The sequence below is a fragment of the Pholis gunnellus genome (assembly GCF_910591455.1).
Source record: "Pholis gunnellus genome assembly, chromosome: 21".
In the NCBI taxonomy this organism is placed as follows: Eukaryota; Metazoa; Chordata; class Actinopteri; order Perciformes; family Pholidae; genus Pholis; species Pholis gunnellus.
Window position 1 is genome coordinate 10,356,680 of NC_136548.1, and position 14,509 is coordinate 10,371,188.

Consider the following 14,509-nt stretch of genomic DNA (forward strand, 5'->3'; position numbering starts at 1 on the left):
CACTACAGTTGTAATTAATAGAGCATTTAAAATATACTAATTCCTTTATTTATCACTGGGTGAAAGAGAAAAAAAACAAACACTTAAGAGCAATGACGATTGCAATGGTAAATCAACACAAAAGCTACATTCAAAAGATGAAATACTTATGATGGCGTCCTTGAGGAGGACACGACTGCTCGCTGGCAGTACTTATCTGTTGCGTAATACGACAGTCCAGAAGAAAACACCATAAAAACTCAAGGACAAACATCTCTGGATTAAATAAAAAAACATGCGAGTGCACATACCGTCTCTGGCGTGCACTTTGAGGGCGCGCAGGCCAGACATGCCGCTCCTCATCACCAACATATTAGCACCGCTGTCCTTGTCCACCCTCTCAATGACCTCGTAGTCCAGGTCGGTGTAGTACAGGTGGCTCTGGTAGACCGTCAGCCCCCATGGGTGGGACAGGCCACTCACCACAGTCACCCGGGTTACTCCGTCCATGGTGCCACACTCAATCTGGGCAAATAAGGACGGAGAGCAAAGAGGAACATGGTTACTGAAAGGAGTTAAATCAGGACCAGCATGAAGTTGAAACTACGAGTACAAGAATAGCAGAAGAGGCAACATGAGAACAAGGAGAACATGAATTAAAAAAAATAAGCTTAGTCTGAACACATCACATTATTGCAGTGGAAATTACTTGTTGTATAGTTTGTATTAAGTATTAAAGAGATAACCATGTATAGGTAGAGTATAGTATACATACCACCCCTGAGCCCGCCACACCCCAGTACAGTTTCATGGAAGAGATGTCAGCAGCAATGAATCCTATGTTTGCCAGGTTGCCCGTGTAGAGGTTTTTGAGGTTTCCTCCGTCCATGTCGGCACTGCCGACCTTTGGAGGAACTCCATTGTCTGACCCCTTGTCTGTCCAAAACAATTTCCTGTGAAGGGAATTTGTGAATGTGAGAAACAAAGAGTCAAAAATGAGTCAGTGCTCATGCTGTTTGTGTCAAAAGGTTTTTAAATCTAGCTTTGTGTAAAATTAATTCTGAATAGACATACAGAAAGTGATTATTTTTTACATACTGTACAAAAATGTTAAGAGACAACCACAAATGTGTGATTGTGTTACGTATTACTGTTTATAGCTTTGGATGGGTTGTTTATATGGCAGGGAACATGATTGAGATGGATATGTTGTTGATAGAGAAATAAATCCTCTTAATTTCCAATTAGTTGATGATCTTTCAAACACTTCCACCACTTTGTCCTTGTCAGCCTGCTATTGTCTGCTTAATTAATGCAGTCCCATTAATCAGGTCCTGGTCTATTGGTTGTCTTTCCAGTGCCAGCAAGAACGCACGTACAAATGAATAAGTATTGTTCTTTAGAAATTGAAATATGTTGGGCCATTTTACCCACAGAAACTGACACTTGCTGATTTGTTCTTTTCATTGTTTTCCCCCATGCCACTGAACAAAAGTGAGAGAGCAAATGCTTCATGGGTTTTACCCTCGAGCTGGATCCAGGGCTATTCCAAAGGGCTCTCCTGTTCCCTCCGGTTTACCGGTGGAGATGATGAGGTTCTTCCTATAGTGCTGGTCTCCATCCACACGGATAACCTTGGTGAAGTGCAAACCTTTGTTAATTTACTTGCACAATGACATTGCAAAAACTGAAATTAAGGGATACACTGAAGGAGAAAAAAACATTTAAGGGAACACAAATTAAATAGGACCAAGAATAAATCCCAGATACATCTGTAATGAATGTAATTGAGATTGAAAGTGCGATAAGAAAACAGGGAGGGATTATGTTCAACACTACAGTATACGCTCTATAATCCCAATGTTGTTTACCATGTACATGTAATCTATTGATTTTGTCAACACTCATCATAATATTGTCTCAAACGGTGCTTACCTCTATGGCCTTAAGAGTAGGATTGGTGTAATACATTACTCGGCTTATCCAATCAAAAGCCAAACCAGACGGAGAGCCAATGAAAGCAGCTGGAGCAAACATAGACCTGTTGGTACCGCTGGTTTTCACTTGCCATATAGAACCCTAAAAAAGAAATGGAAAACCATGCTTCACAACAAGCCTTTTAGAAACTGTAGATACGCAACTAATGTGTAAAAAAAAAATCAATATCAATATCATTAACTAATACTGATTAGATTGTGGAAATAATCAACTCATGCAAGGCAATCAAAGCCTAACCTTTTATTTCTCTTCTACAGGGATACTATTCAAGTATAACATGGGATACAATTTTCCACAGTACATACTTACATACTACACAAGTACATTATATATCATGAAATATCTATACAAGGTTCAAGTCAACCTCCACTCACAGTGCTCTGCACCCAATAGATTAACTGCTCCTGGTCATCGAAGTCGATGTCCTGCCCCTTGCTGATGCCTGACACGGGGGCCATTGCATTGTTGGAAGGGTCAGCGGGGTCCAGAGGAATGCCAAAAATCACAGACTCTCTCACCACCATCAAGAAGGGAGTCTCATCTAGAATAGAACAGTGCACATGGCGAGAGGAACACCGATTTCAACATGGTTCAATTAAACAACACTTCTGCAGAGAGCACCATAAAAAACAAAACCTACCTTTGACACATGTGCGTTTGTCAGCATTAAGCTTCCAGCCAGACTGACAGTGGCAGGTGTAGTACCTGGGTCTGATGCCTGACAGCAGGCACAGTTGAGTGCACAGGTGTTCTCTGCATGGCTCGATGGCTAAAAGCAAAAGCAGCGTCACCTTCAACCAGACTTAAAATGACATACTTTTTCAACATACTATCCAATTTGTCCTGGTAAAACGATCATTTGCTGCAGGGAGGAGTGGTGGAGTTATTAGATGCACTACACAGCTGTTTATGTTATCTGTTCATTTGCATTCCTTAAAGATATTAACATGTGGTTAGCATAACTTTAGGAGCTTGCTTTCAAAAAGATATACAGTTGGCCGCAAACTATTCCCGAGACCTCAATTTATGATCACTGATTAATAATTAGACAAGCTGTTAACATCCTACACTGAATCATTTCAGTACACTTCAGAAGTCTTAAAGTATGCTTGTAAGATTAACCGTTTCACGGGAGGTTACCATTGGGCTGTTTGATGGGATGGTCCATAACGAGGCCCATGGGCTGGTAGACGTTGTTCATCAACGTGGTGATGTTGCCGCCGTGGAACTTGTTCGTCCTCATCACTTTGCTGGTGTAGCGCTCCGACCAGTAGATGTTGTCCTCAAAGATGGTCATTCCGTGTGGGTGCTGGAGAACCTGGTGTGAGGTGCACAGGGATGATGTTTTTTATTTCATTTATTTATTTATTAAGGACTCCCTAATTTACCACGAGTCCCTGCTAAAAGAAGGCAGTGCTTTTGTTGTGAGTGACAGAAACAATTCTCAAAAGAACTGAATTAAACTAAACCTACCATGTCACTTGCCATGACCTGATGGCGGTTATTGCCATCGTAGTCACAGTAGTCAATATACTTGAGGTAGGCATCAGCAAAATAAACCCTGCGGGTGGTGTAGTCCAGGGCCAGGCCGTTTGGCCAGTAGAGCTTAGTGCTGACGATGACTCGTCTCATGGCTCCGTCCATGTCCGCCCGCTCGATCCTTGGGTTCTGACCCCAGTCTGACCAGAACATCAGGTTGGTGCTGGGAGGAATGACAGTGTGATAAGTACATGTGATATCAATGTCTTGTGACTTGCTGTTTAGGGGCACAAAGGTGAAATATGAAGCTAAACCTAAAATCTAAAAAATACCAATGTAATATCAAATTAAAAAACATGTCAGTTTCTCCCAAAGAGTCTCTACTTACTAGTTACGGGGGTCTAAAGCTAGTCCGCGGGGGCTGGTGACATTCTTGGTGAGGAGGACTTTCCGAAAGCGACCGTCCAGAGTGGAGACCTCGATGTTTTCCATGACAGAGTCGGTCCAATAAAGGTTCCGACCCACCCAGTCCACAGCTATACTCTCTGGTACCATCAGGCCAGAGGAGAATACCTAGAACAATGGCACATTGAACTGAGAATATTGCCCCGTTTGATTTAGTTATGTAGGTCTTTGTGTTGCTGTGCAGCAGCTTTGTCTGAACTTTGGTACCAGTGGTTGAACTCTTTTAACGCATCTGTGCAATCATTTCTCTTACTTCGCGTCTGTCGGTGCCGTTCTGGAAGGCACTCCATATCTTCTTCTGCGAGGCATCGGCCCAGTAGATTCTGGAAGTTACGCGATCGAAGTCCACGGTCACGATGCCTGAACCGCTGATCACTGGTCGCATCTGGGGGGGTCTGATGTTGATCCGGTTGGCGATGATCTGGCTTCGCTTGGCGACCAGAAGAACAGCTGCTAGTGGGTCTAAGGGCAGAAAGAATATCTTGTTCACTACCAGCATCTTATCGAAGGTGCATCTTTGTGGATACGGTTCCATACTCCATAGAGAAGAATTCTATATATAAATACTACACACAAATAAAAGTGTAAATGAATAGTATTCTGCTTTGTTTGGATGGATGTAATAACATTGTTAGTTGCTTTAAATTCCTTTAAATGCTGCATTTAGTTTGTACTTTAAAGTACTTTGTAGCACTGAGCATTTAACAGACAGATATGCATCTAGTAACATAAACCCAGAATTAATAAAAAATAAAAAAATCTAGGTATTACATCAATTCGGCATTGTTTAAATGCAGCGTTTTTGTAATATAATGTTTGTTGCTCACCTGCAGCCTTGCAGGTGCGTCCATTAGGCTCCAGGAGGTAACCATATGAGCATGAGCACCTGAACCTTCCTCTCTCGTTGTAGCACTGCTGGCTGCAGAAACCCGGGATCAGACACTCGTCGATGTCCTCACAGGTCTTGGAGTCGTTGAGGAGCTGAAATCCTGGAGGACAGGTGCACTGAGCCCCAAATGGTCCTTGGACACAGCCGCTGCTGCAGCCCCCGTTGTTCAGTACACAGTCGTCTTGGTCTTCATGAAATGACATGCCAGTGAGTTAGTATTCTGCATTCATCAGGCATCACGGTGTATTTGTTGTTGCTGGTTTTTGCAGAGGCTTAATTATGGTATATAATGCATGATATTTTAAAAACTCACTGCAGATAGGTGACTCGTCAGCTCCATTGGGACAGTCCCTCTGGCCATTGCACACCTTGTCCAGGTCAATGCACAGCTGGTCGGTGGGGCACTGCCACTGTCCGGAGGGGCAACTGAAAGGAGGGGTGGGGCAGTTCTGTTCATCACTCATATCCCGGCAGTCGTTGTCGCCGTCACACAACCAGCCTGTCGGGATGCATGCCTTGTTGGCACACTGGAAATAGTTGGGTCTGCAGGTGACAGGTGGGCAGGAGTTGTGTTCGTCTGATCCATCCTCACAGTCTGGATGGCCGTCACACTCCCATACACCTGGTAAGCAGAAACCGTCTGCCTGGCACTGGAACTCGTTATCGTGGCAGAGGCCTGGGCCTCGAGTGGCTGGAGGATGGAGGAGCAACAAATGTTTAAAAATGACTTTTTTTAAATAAAACTGCTTTCTTTGAAAGATATCCATTACTCACCAACAGAAAACTGAAACACTGAACATCAAGACAAAAGGTGTAGTGTAAACTATTCAGGTCAAAATTAATTTCCTATCTGATTGAATAATATCAACAGTAAAGCTGACAGAATTTCAAGTATACTAGTGAACACAATTATTATATTTGTTACATCATCAGACAGGGTTGCTAGCTTACGACAGTCTCCTTCATCAGAATGGTCCCTGCAGTCAAACACTCCATCACACCGATATCTCGAACTGACACACTGGTCCCCACTGGCACAGGCAAACTCATAGGAGGCACAGTCAAACTCTTAAGGTGGAAAAGAGAAATTAAGAAGTAAAAGATAATTCAACTGAAATATCAAAACACACAAAAAGAAAAAAATATTTCAGACCCCAAAAATTCATCTTTGTGGATCAATAAGTCTTACATAAAAGAATCACATTAGTAAAACAGTACACAACACATATTGAGGTTATAGTGATTCCTACCACAGTTTTTCTCATCAGAGCCATCCAGACAGTCCTGGTCTCCATCACACAGGTATGAGTTGTAGATGCAGCGGTGGTCGGGACACAGGAAGTAGTTCGGAGGGCAAGTAGTGATGGTTGAATCTGTCAATCACAGATACAGCTCATTTATCGGAATTTTGTTACATTACCATGACAAATTAAGATTTGTTTGCACAACTCTGAAGTAAAATCACATCACAAAAGTGATTAAGTCCCCACACACTTACTGCAGTTGTGTTCGTCGGAGCCATCGCCACAGTCGTTGTCACCGTCACACACCCATATTTTAGAGATACACCTATTGTTATCACAGGTAAAGTAGCTGGCGGCACAGGTGGTAGGGAGACGAGTGGGACAGTTCAATTCATCAGAACCGTCGCCGCAGTCGTCCATGCCATCACAGCGCCAACTGGACAGGATGCAGTGCTTGTTGTTGCAGGTGAACGCTCGTGGAGAGCAGGTCGCTCCTGGTAAAGACACATGAGGCAGGCAGACGGATTAATAAAGTGGTTTGCTCAATATCTTCATTCCACTACTCCTCAAACACACATTTTTTCATAAGATACATTTACCTGTATCGGTGCAGTTGTCCTCATCCGTCTTATCTATGCAATCAGCAATTCCATCACAGCGGTAAGAGTTGGGTCGACAGCGTCCTTCATCACACTCAAAAGCAAAGTTGCCACAGTTGTTGTCCGGTGGGGGAACAGAATCGTCCTTGATACAGTCCCTCTGATTGGCCTCAAGCTTCATGCCGTACGGACAGCCACACACTCGATTGAAGGAGGGAGTCGGGAAACAGAAGTGGCTGCAGCGCCCGTTGAACACCATATTGCAGCGGCTGGTGAACACTGTCAGAAGGATGATGAAGAAGCGGTCGGCGGGTTTCTGGATTATCATGTCTGGCTGACTCACACACACACACACACACACACAACTATTGCCCTGGTATTAAAGTCATTGATTATATCTGGTATGCACAGTTGTCTAAACTGACAGAATTTTGCAGACTCTAATGCTGTGTGTGAACTTACTGCTGTGGAGGTCAGCTGTGTAGGCCTTGACGTTCATGATGCCCGTGATTCCTTGTCTGATCATAATGTTTCCTCCTCCATCCCTCTTCCTCATCTCGAATACTGCTCTGGTCCTTGTATCAGACACATACAGGTAGTCTACAAAAAAACAGATGGTTTAGCATTTTAACAAAGACTTGCAACGGTATTAAAACAACTCCATATTCACCAAATATTAGGGATGTACTGAATGCCATTTGTTTTGATTCAGGAATTTTTAGAGGTTTATGAACAAAGTTAGTTTTTTGTGTCAAAGCTGAAGATAAACCTGAATAATATCATATACAATTGGAATGATAGTGTGCATGTATCATATAGGTTTACTAGAATAAGTAAGTGTGATGAGGAGAGACCAAGAGACCCACCTGAATAAATGGTTAGAGAGTAGGGTTGAGTGATCTGACCAATTTGGGTAAACGTCTGTCTGTCATGTCCTTGAATGCTAATGTGACCAATCTGGTCCAATTGGGAATCCACCCAATACAGCCTGTCCATCCTGTTTGAGACCAATCACAAGGAATCAACCAGTGAATATAAACATACATTCTTTTATTCCTTGAAAAAGCCTGAGAATTGTTATTTTTGGGTCATCTCCGTGCTTACACAAGGTCTACAGAAAGTCCATACGGCCATCCCAGTGTTGTGTTGACCAGAGGAATAGCATTGCTGCCATCAGTGAAGCCTCTCATTATGACCGCTGGGCGGTACCAGTCAGACCAAAACAAGAAGCTGTGGATTAACGTTTATAAGAGGAAAGATCTGTTAAGTGTCAATCAAAAATACAATATAATGAAATCACTTAACCTTAAATCAGAGCACTCACCCAGCGCTGGGATGCACTGCAATTCCTTTTGGGTTCCTTAATCCCGTCACTATGTCTCGTCTGGACTTGTCTGTGACTCTGAAGGCCACCACTGCCTTGTAGCTGCTTGTGGTCCAAAACAAGACTTTGGAGGTCCAGTCGTAAGCCATGGCGTCAACCGTTCCCACTCTGTAGCCTGTCAAAATCTGCTGGACTGAGAATACATACTGTAAATCAATACGGTGATGTGTGACACACAGATTTAGAATGGAAGACAAGTTGTAATACTAGGTTTACAAATATGACAACAACTATTTTACATGTGATCTCCCTTACAGCCCTTGTAATGGTGCCTTATAAAACAAATATAATAAAAACTCACCAGTGCCATTGAGGTTCGACTTATAGACGAGGCCTCTGGACCGGTCGTTGTAGAAAAGAGCTTCCTCTTTGCCATCAAACTCCACAGCAGAGCCAGCGAAAGTCGTCCCGAGCCCTGAGAGGGGCAGGGTGATGTCCTCCTGCAGGGATAAATTCAGGGGGATTCCCCGCACCCCGAGAGAGGTGGCCAACAACAAGTAGTCCTTCACCTCTGTACAAAAAGAGGTAAGTCGCTGTGATTACAAATCTACTGTCAAAACAATGTGGATATTCTTAATGTTAGCTGTTAGCAGTGTCATGCTCATTATGGCTTAAAATGTATGCAAACCTACAATTAATTAAAAAAAAGTATACATATATATATGTATATATGTACGTACACACAAAAGAATCATTTTGGGAATCACATCGTATGGATAAGTTATTTTCAATTTTGAAATACTGTAAATTTAATTGCTAGTTTCATGATCTGACAGCAGAACATTTTGCCCTCAATCAACTCAAATCAAACTCACTAAAGCAACTTCGACGGTCAGGGTGCAGGTCATAACCATGACGACACTTGCAGCGGAAGCCCAAACCGTCATTGTCGGAGCGGTGACTCAATACACAAATCTGCTGACAACCACCGTTGTGTCTGCCGCAAGGGTTCATCACTGAAAGACATAAGACATGTGCTCATTTTATCATCTCTGACCATTGAACTCTAATCTAACCTGTTACAGGTTGGAAGTGCGTCTCCTTACCAACAGGTTGCAGGGCAGCATGTGAGACTACAACATGACCCGGCCGCTTTGTGGTGCGATAGAGGAGTGCTGGATTGCTGCCGTTGAACCGGTTGGCTCTCACCACACCCATCTTGGTCCAGTCAGTGAAGAACACATGGTTTTCAAACACAGCAATTCCAAATGGATACGGAGCCTGGGTTCCACCATTAAGGACTATTTTCCTGGGAAACAACAACAACACCTCAGAATGGCCATGAAGGACAGCAATACATGGATGAGTCACTGCTGCCCTTTCTAGCTTAAAGTTATTCTACAAGTAGGGAGACATCTTTAATGACTGACACCATTTGCAGTGCAACCTGTACCTGTCCAAACCACTGTAGGTGACGGTCTCCACCGTGTCAAAGTGGCTGTCGGACCAGTAAACCCTCTTGGTGACAATATCCAGGGTGATTCCTGTTGGAGAGCCGAGTCTGATCTTCACCAGCTCTACACGATTACTGCCGTCCATGAAGGCACGTTCCAACTTCATATGCTCACTAGCAACCCCCATGTCTGTGAAGAACATGTAGCTGCAAACAAACAAGGAATAGAGACTTAGAGAGATGCTGTATAGCAGATATAAACACTATTGTTATAATAAAATTACAGAGTTCTTTAACAGGATTCTTTTGAAATCTCGTACAATTGGGATTGATACTTTGGAGTTTAACATAAATAACCTTTAACTGATAAGCATAAATAATATTAATAATGATAACAAGTCAACACTTCATCTTTGGCATTTAAACCCACCCCACTGTAGGGTCCAGGGCGAGGCCATGAGGAGTTTGCAGGTTTTCAGCCACCAGCGTGACCCGATTCTCTCCATCAAAGTCGCACATGTCGATCCGCTCCATCATGGCCTCGAAGACATAGAGTTTGAAGTTGATCCAATCAACAGCGAGGTTCTGGACATTCTGGACTGCAGCAGTCAGAACCTCCTTAATGTTTCCCCCATTGTAGTTGGCAGAGTACACCTGGCAAAAGAAGGAACGGGTTCAGGACGAGAGGGATTTTCTTTCCAACTAAACTACTGCCTCGGTGCCTTTAAAACAGCATACAAGCTGCTCAAACACAGCTTGCCAGTGGCAAACAGAAAATGATTGCTGCTCAACTATAGTGGTGCAGTTGCGATACACAAGGAGCTGGTGTTTTGCGATCACGTAAAAAAGAAGCAATGAGGGGAATGAATACCGTCATCACAGAAGGTCACAATGATCCAGGCTGACCTTTTTGGTATATGTATCGCTCCAGAAGACGGTGTCACTGTGCCAGTGATATGCCACCCCGACAGCATATCCTTTGCCCTGCGATGGCACCAGAGTTCTGACAAAGCGTCCGTGTATATCAGCCATCATCACATCACCACCATTGGTGAAAATGAGCTGTGGCAATCCAGCTGGAAAATACAAAAATGTTATATTGGCTCTTATCTTTCTGAGCAACACACCAGAGATTGCATTGTCACTTTAAAGTATAGTCTCCTTATCTATTTCATATTGATCATTAAAACAAACCTACACATTAAGGAGCAGTGGACACATATCGTATGAAGCTACCGTGTGATGTGTGACTCCCTGTACCTGACACATTGGCTTTGCAGACATGACCCTGCTCCAAGAAGTATCCATCAGCACAGCTACAGTGGTGAGTCCCAGGACGGTCTTCACACAGCTGGTCACAGATCCCCCAGATTTGACAGTCATCATAGTCTAGGCAATAAGACACACAGACATTTTTAATGTTGTAGGCATTAGCGTAAAGATCTATACCAATAATTTGCAACCAGAGTTTTTCACAAAAATAAATATGATATATGGCACTCACCTACACAGGACCGGCTGTCATTGGCTACGGTGAAACCATCAGGGCAGTAGCAAGCACCTCCCTCAGGAGACGGGTGGCAGAGGAACTCGCAACTCAAGGCGGAGCACTGCTCCAGGCCTGTGAATTGAAAGCATGTAAATCAACACCGTGATCGCATCTCGGATGCAATGTAAGTTTTTATTTGGGATTATCATCTACACAGCTTTAAACATCATTATCAGTATGGTGACCAGCATTATAGCTATCATCAACTGAGAAAATTGCCTGATAAAAGTTAATCTTAAACCAGGTATGTGTGAAGGCAGTGATAAGGAAGGCGTAAGTATCACATAGCAGTCTCAACAGCTGACTTCTGAGAAACATTTATGAGTACAGTACACGTTAATGTCTAAAACCCGTGCACCTAAATTTATAGCCCTATGAAAGCGCTGCATAAGTGGGATGCTCTACATGTGACCAGATGTCTCTCACCTTGAGGAAACAGTAATTCAGTGGGTGTTTCTGGGATCAAGCTAACTTCCTCGTATACTTCTAATTATAAAGCAAGGAATCTCTGTCTGTCTGTCTGTCTGTCTGTCTGTCTGTCTGTCTTTCGTTGTGTCCTTCACATATCTCAAGAAATCCAATTGACTTCACACTTGGAAGAAGTATTGCTGGGACCCCATGGAGTGCTCTGTCGAGTTTGGTGCAATTTGGATTCCCGACATGTTCATTAATATAAACTTTTATTTAAAAAAGGAAACAAACGCTCTGTGCAGCAGCGGGGGTGTGGCTTCAGGGCTCTACAGGTCAACGCTCATTGACCGCAGTCTACTTTAACGTTATACCCCAAACTCTTCTTCACGGGGCGGCACGCCACAAACATGCACTGCACTAGTAAAGACTAGTTTGAATAGGCATACAAAGCAAGTTTTCTGTGGTTCAGCGTGACTTACATGTGTAGATTTCTCAAACCCTGTGAAACATCAACATCCGTGTGACTTACTGCAGGTTTTCTGTGCTGTGGAGTTGGTCTCATCTGTTCCTCCAGGACAGTCAGGTGTTTCGTCACACACTTTGCCCACTGGTATACATACTGTCGAGCTGGGGCAGCCCCACTCACCAGGGTAGCAGTCTCGAGAGTTACTATCTAAAAACCACAAAAACACATGATTATATTATGATCTAGAAATATTTCCACATGCTTTTCTTTAAGTATGCGAAAAGCAGTTTTCTATTTAGATAGGTCAGAAGTTGAACTTATTTTGACTACATTTTTTTATTCTACTAGCATGTTTTATAAAATAAGTTGTTCCATTACTTTAAGCATTAATTTGTTACTTGTTTCTCATCGTCTTATCAACATTTCTGAATAAAACTGCTCATCTATTCCAACACGACTCACTCTTGTGCAATGTGCTACAACAACTCTTAATGTTTATACTGAATTTCCAGTTCAAACGTTTTCTCACCACATCCTCTCTCATCACTGTAGTCCCAACAGTCATTGAAGTGGTCACACACCCAGCGCTGAGGAATACAACGGCCACTGGAACATGTGAACTCACCGCCACTACAGCTCTGGTATTCTTAAGAATAAAGAGATAGGCCTCACATTTGATTTGATTTTACATTTAAAAATCTCAACATGTTTACAAAAATATAGTTTTTTTATTGAAATATAATATTTGTGATTATTATTATATAACTTCTGGGCATAACAATCAAATTGACCATAACAAAAAAAAAAATCACTCCTCTTAACAATAAATACATCAATAGATAAGTCTTGTTTGCTGCACAATATTTCCAACAGCAGAAAGATAGAAAAGGATTTTTGGATTCTTTCAAGAAATATGTCAATCCATTTGTAAATGTATTCAGAATAAAGAGCAGTTTGCCCTCTCAACAGAAACAACTGTTGTCCATCTTTATACACACACAGTAACTAAAAACAGGGGTCTATCTTACTTTTGATTTTACAATTAATAAATATGTTTGAAGACTTCGTATAGCTTCAAAATGCAATAATTTGATGCTGTATTCCATTAGAAATGGCAGCAAACTGTTGAGCACCGTGAAAATAAGAAAACACAGAGTTTGGTTTCGTGAGCTTACAGTTCTTCCCTTTATGTTTAAGACAGAAGGTTGATCTTTTAAGGCAAAAACACAATCAACTCTGTCCTCTTGAAATGAGACACCTCTATTCATGTAGTTGAGTCACTTCATCCTTACCACAGCCTTCCTCATCACTGTTGTCCCCACAGTCATTCCAGTGGTCACACACAAAGGAATGTGGGATACAGTAGCCATTAGCACACTGATACTGGTGGGTGGGACAGTGCTGTGTAGCTGGAAATAACACACAGACAGAATTTAGAAGAGGTCAACAACTGAGGCACACTTGAAACAACCTCTAACGAAACTATGGGCAGCTTGTGCTGAAGTGACTGTAGAACAAGTGTCAGGGTCACGTTATGTAATGTTATGGTTGAGCTTTAACGGTAACTCACCTGTTAGCTAACGTTAAGGTTATAATATTCGTGTTACCATAAATGTATGTGAAAAATAAAAACGCATAAGAGCCATATAATATGGCGATTGTAACGCTAGTTTGTTGACGTTAGCTAGCTAGCTGACGATACATTCAAATGAATGTTACGCTCAGGTGACGCTAGCTGTCAAAAGATAGACGAAACCGTTTATTAAAATAAAAGCAAATAAAATAAACTAAGATTGCTTGACAAGACTTACGGCTGCTTTAAATATATTCCCAGATCCTTGCACCACTCTTATATCCAGCTGGAATGAAAATTATTCACTCTGATGCTCATTAATGAAGATTTTCTTACACTTCTTTTATTTGCGATTTAGCTAGGTAACTTTAACCAAACAAAGATGGCGGCCGGAAGTGATATTTATTTGCAGCTGGCAGGATTCTTCATCCCAGTAAAATTACATCACAGCTTTATACCTATTTCCATAAGCAACTATTTTGCACAGATTTTTTTTTTTATTATATACATTATACATTATATTATATAACTATTTTTTCTCAGTGTTACAGAAGAGAACATATATATAGGCTATTCTTAAGTATCTGCAAAACCATCCCTACAATGGTAGGTTCTACTCACTGCAGTTGAATTCATCGGAGCCATCTCGGCAGTCCTGCAGTCCATTGCAGTGCTGAGAGTGGTTGTAACAGGCCCCATTGGCACACGTCTTCTCAGTGCAACGTGGATAGTCTGCAAAAAAAGTGGATTCTATTTATTGAAAGGACGATACATTTCCTGTCCAACAATGCAAATAAAATGATCCATATCAAAACTTATTATAGATAATGAGGGTACCCAAAAAAAGAGTAAACAAAAGTATCTGACATACATCCATTATACAATACAATACACGTATTGTGAATTTTTTACTGATATCAAAGTACAGAGCCTTAGGTTCACTGTAGATGTAAAAGTCTTACTGCAGTTGTTCTCATCAGAATTGTCTACGCAGTCCTTTACATGGTCACATCTGTAGTTGCCGGGGATACACTGGCCCTCCTGGCAGGTGAACTGGTCTGGGCTGCAGGTCCGTCCACC

At 42.2% G+C, this 14,509-nt stretch overlaps 1 protein-coding gene across 1 annotated transcript in view; it reads right to left on the bottom strand.

Annotated features, from left to right (window-relative positions):
- The window catches only part of lrp2b (low density lipoprotein receptor-related protein 2b), a gene marked incomplete at its 5' end in the record, with an annotated part of 36,044 nt that overhangs the window by 19,803 nt on the left and 1,732 nt on the right, over positions 1-14,509 (bottom strand). The window contains 33 exons of the mRNA XM_079182913.1: positions 291-504; positions 755-932; positions 1,504-1,613; positions 1,915-2,058; positions 2,352-2,518; positions 2,618-2,746; positions 3,118-3,295; positions 3,451-3,679; positions 3,845-4,029; positions 4,175-4,383; positions 4,749-4,997; positions 5,124-5,501; positions 5,762-5,878; positions 6,061-6,183; positions 6,309-6,548; positions 6,654-6,932; positions 7,116-7,253; positions 7,520-7,650; positions 7,758-7,883; positions 7,978-8,170; positions 8,339-8,548; positions 8,853-8,993; positions 9,084-9,286; positions 9,431-9,637; positions 9,861-10,084; positions 10,337-10,506; positions 10,691-10,819; positions 10,935-11,051; positions 11,920-12,063; positions 12,386-12,502; positions 13,149-13,265; positions 14,051-14,161; positions 14,392-14,508. Coding sequence (XP_079039039.1) covers positions 291-504; positions 755-932; positions 1,504-1,613; positions 1,915-2,058; positions 2,352-2,518; positions 2,618-2,746; positions 3,118-3,295; positions 3,451-3,679; positions 3,845-4,029; positions 4,175-4,383; positions 4,749-4,997; positions 5,124-5,501; positions 5,762-5,878; positions 6,061-6,183; positions 6,309-6,548; positions 6,654-6,932; positions 7,116-7,253; positions 7,520-7,650; positions 7,758-7,883; positions 7,978-8,170; positions 8,339-8,548; positions 8,853-8,993; positions 9,084-9,286; positions 9,431-9,637; positions 9,861-10,084; positions 10,337-10,506; positions 10,691-10,819; positions 10,935-11,051; positions 11,920-12,063; positions 12,386-12,502; positions 13,149-13,265; positions 14,051-14,161; positions 14,392-14,508 — 5,724 coding nt within the window. The remainder of the gene's footprint in view (positions 1-290; positions 505-754; positions 933-1,503; positions 1,614-1,914; positions 2,059-2,351; positions 2,519-2,617; positions 2,747-3,117; positions 3,296-3,450; positions 3,680-3,844; positions 4,030-4,174; positions 4,384-4,748; positions 4,998-5,123; positions 5,502-5,761; positions 5,879-6,060; positions 6,184-6,308; positions 6,549-6,653; positions 6,933-7,115; positions 7,254-7,519; positions 7,651-7,757; positions 7,884-7,977; positions 8,171-8,338; positions 8,549-8,852; positions 8,994-9,083; positions 9,287-9,430; positions 9,638-9,860; positions 10,085-10,336; positions 10,507-10,690; positions 10,820-10,934; positions 11,052-11,919; positions 12,064-12,385; positions 12,503-13,148; positions 13,266-14,050; positions 14,162-14,391; position 14,509) is intronic.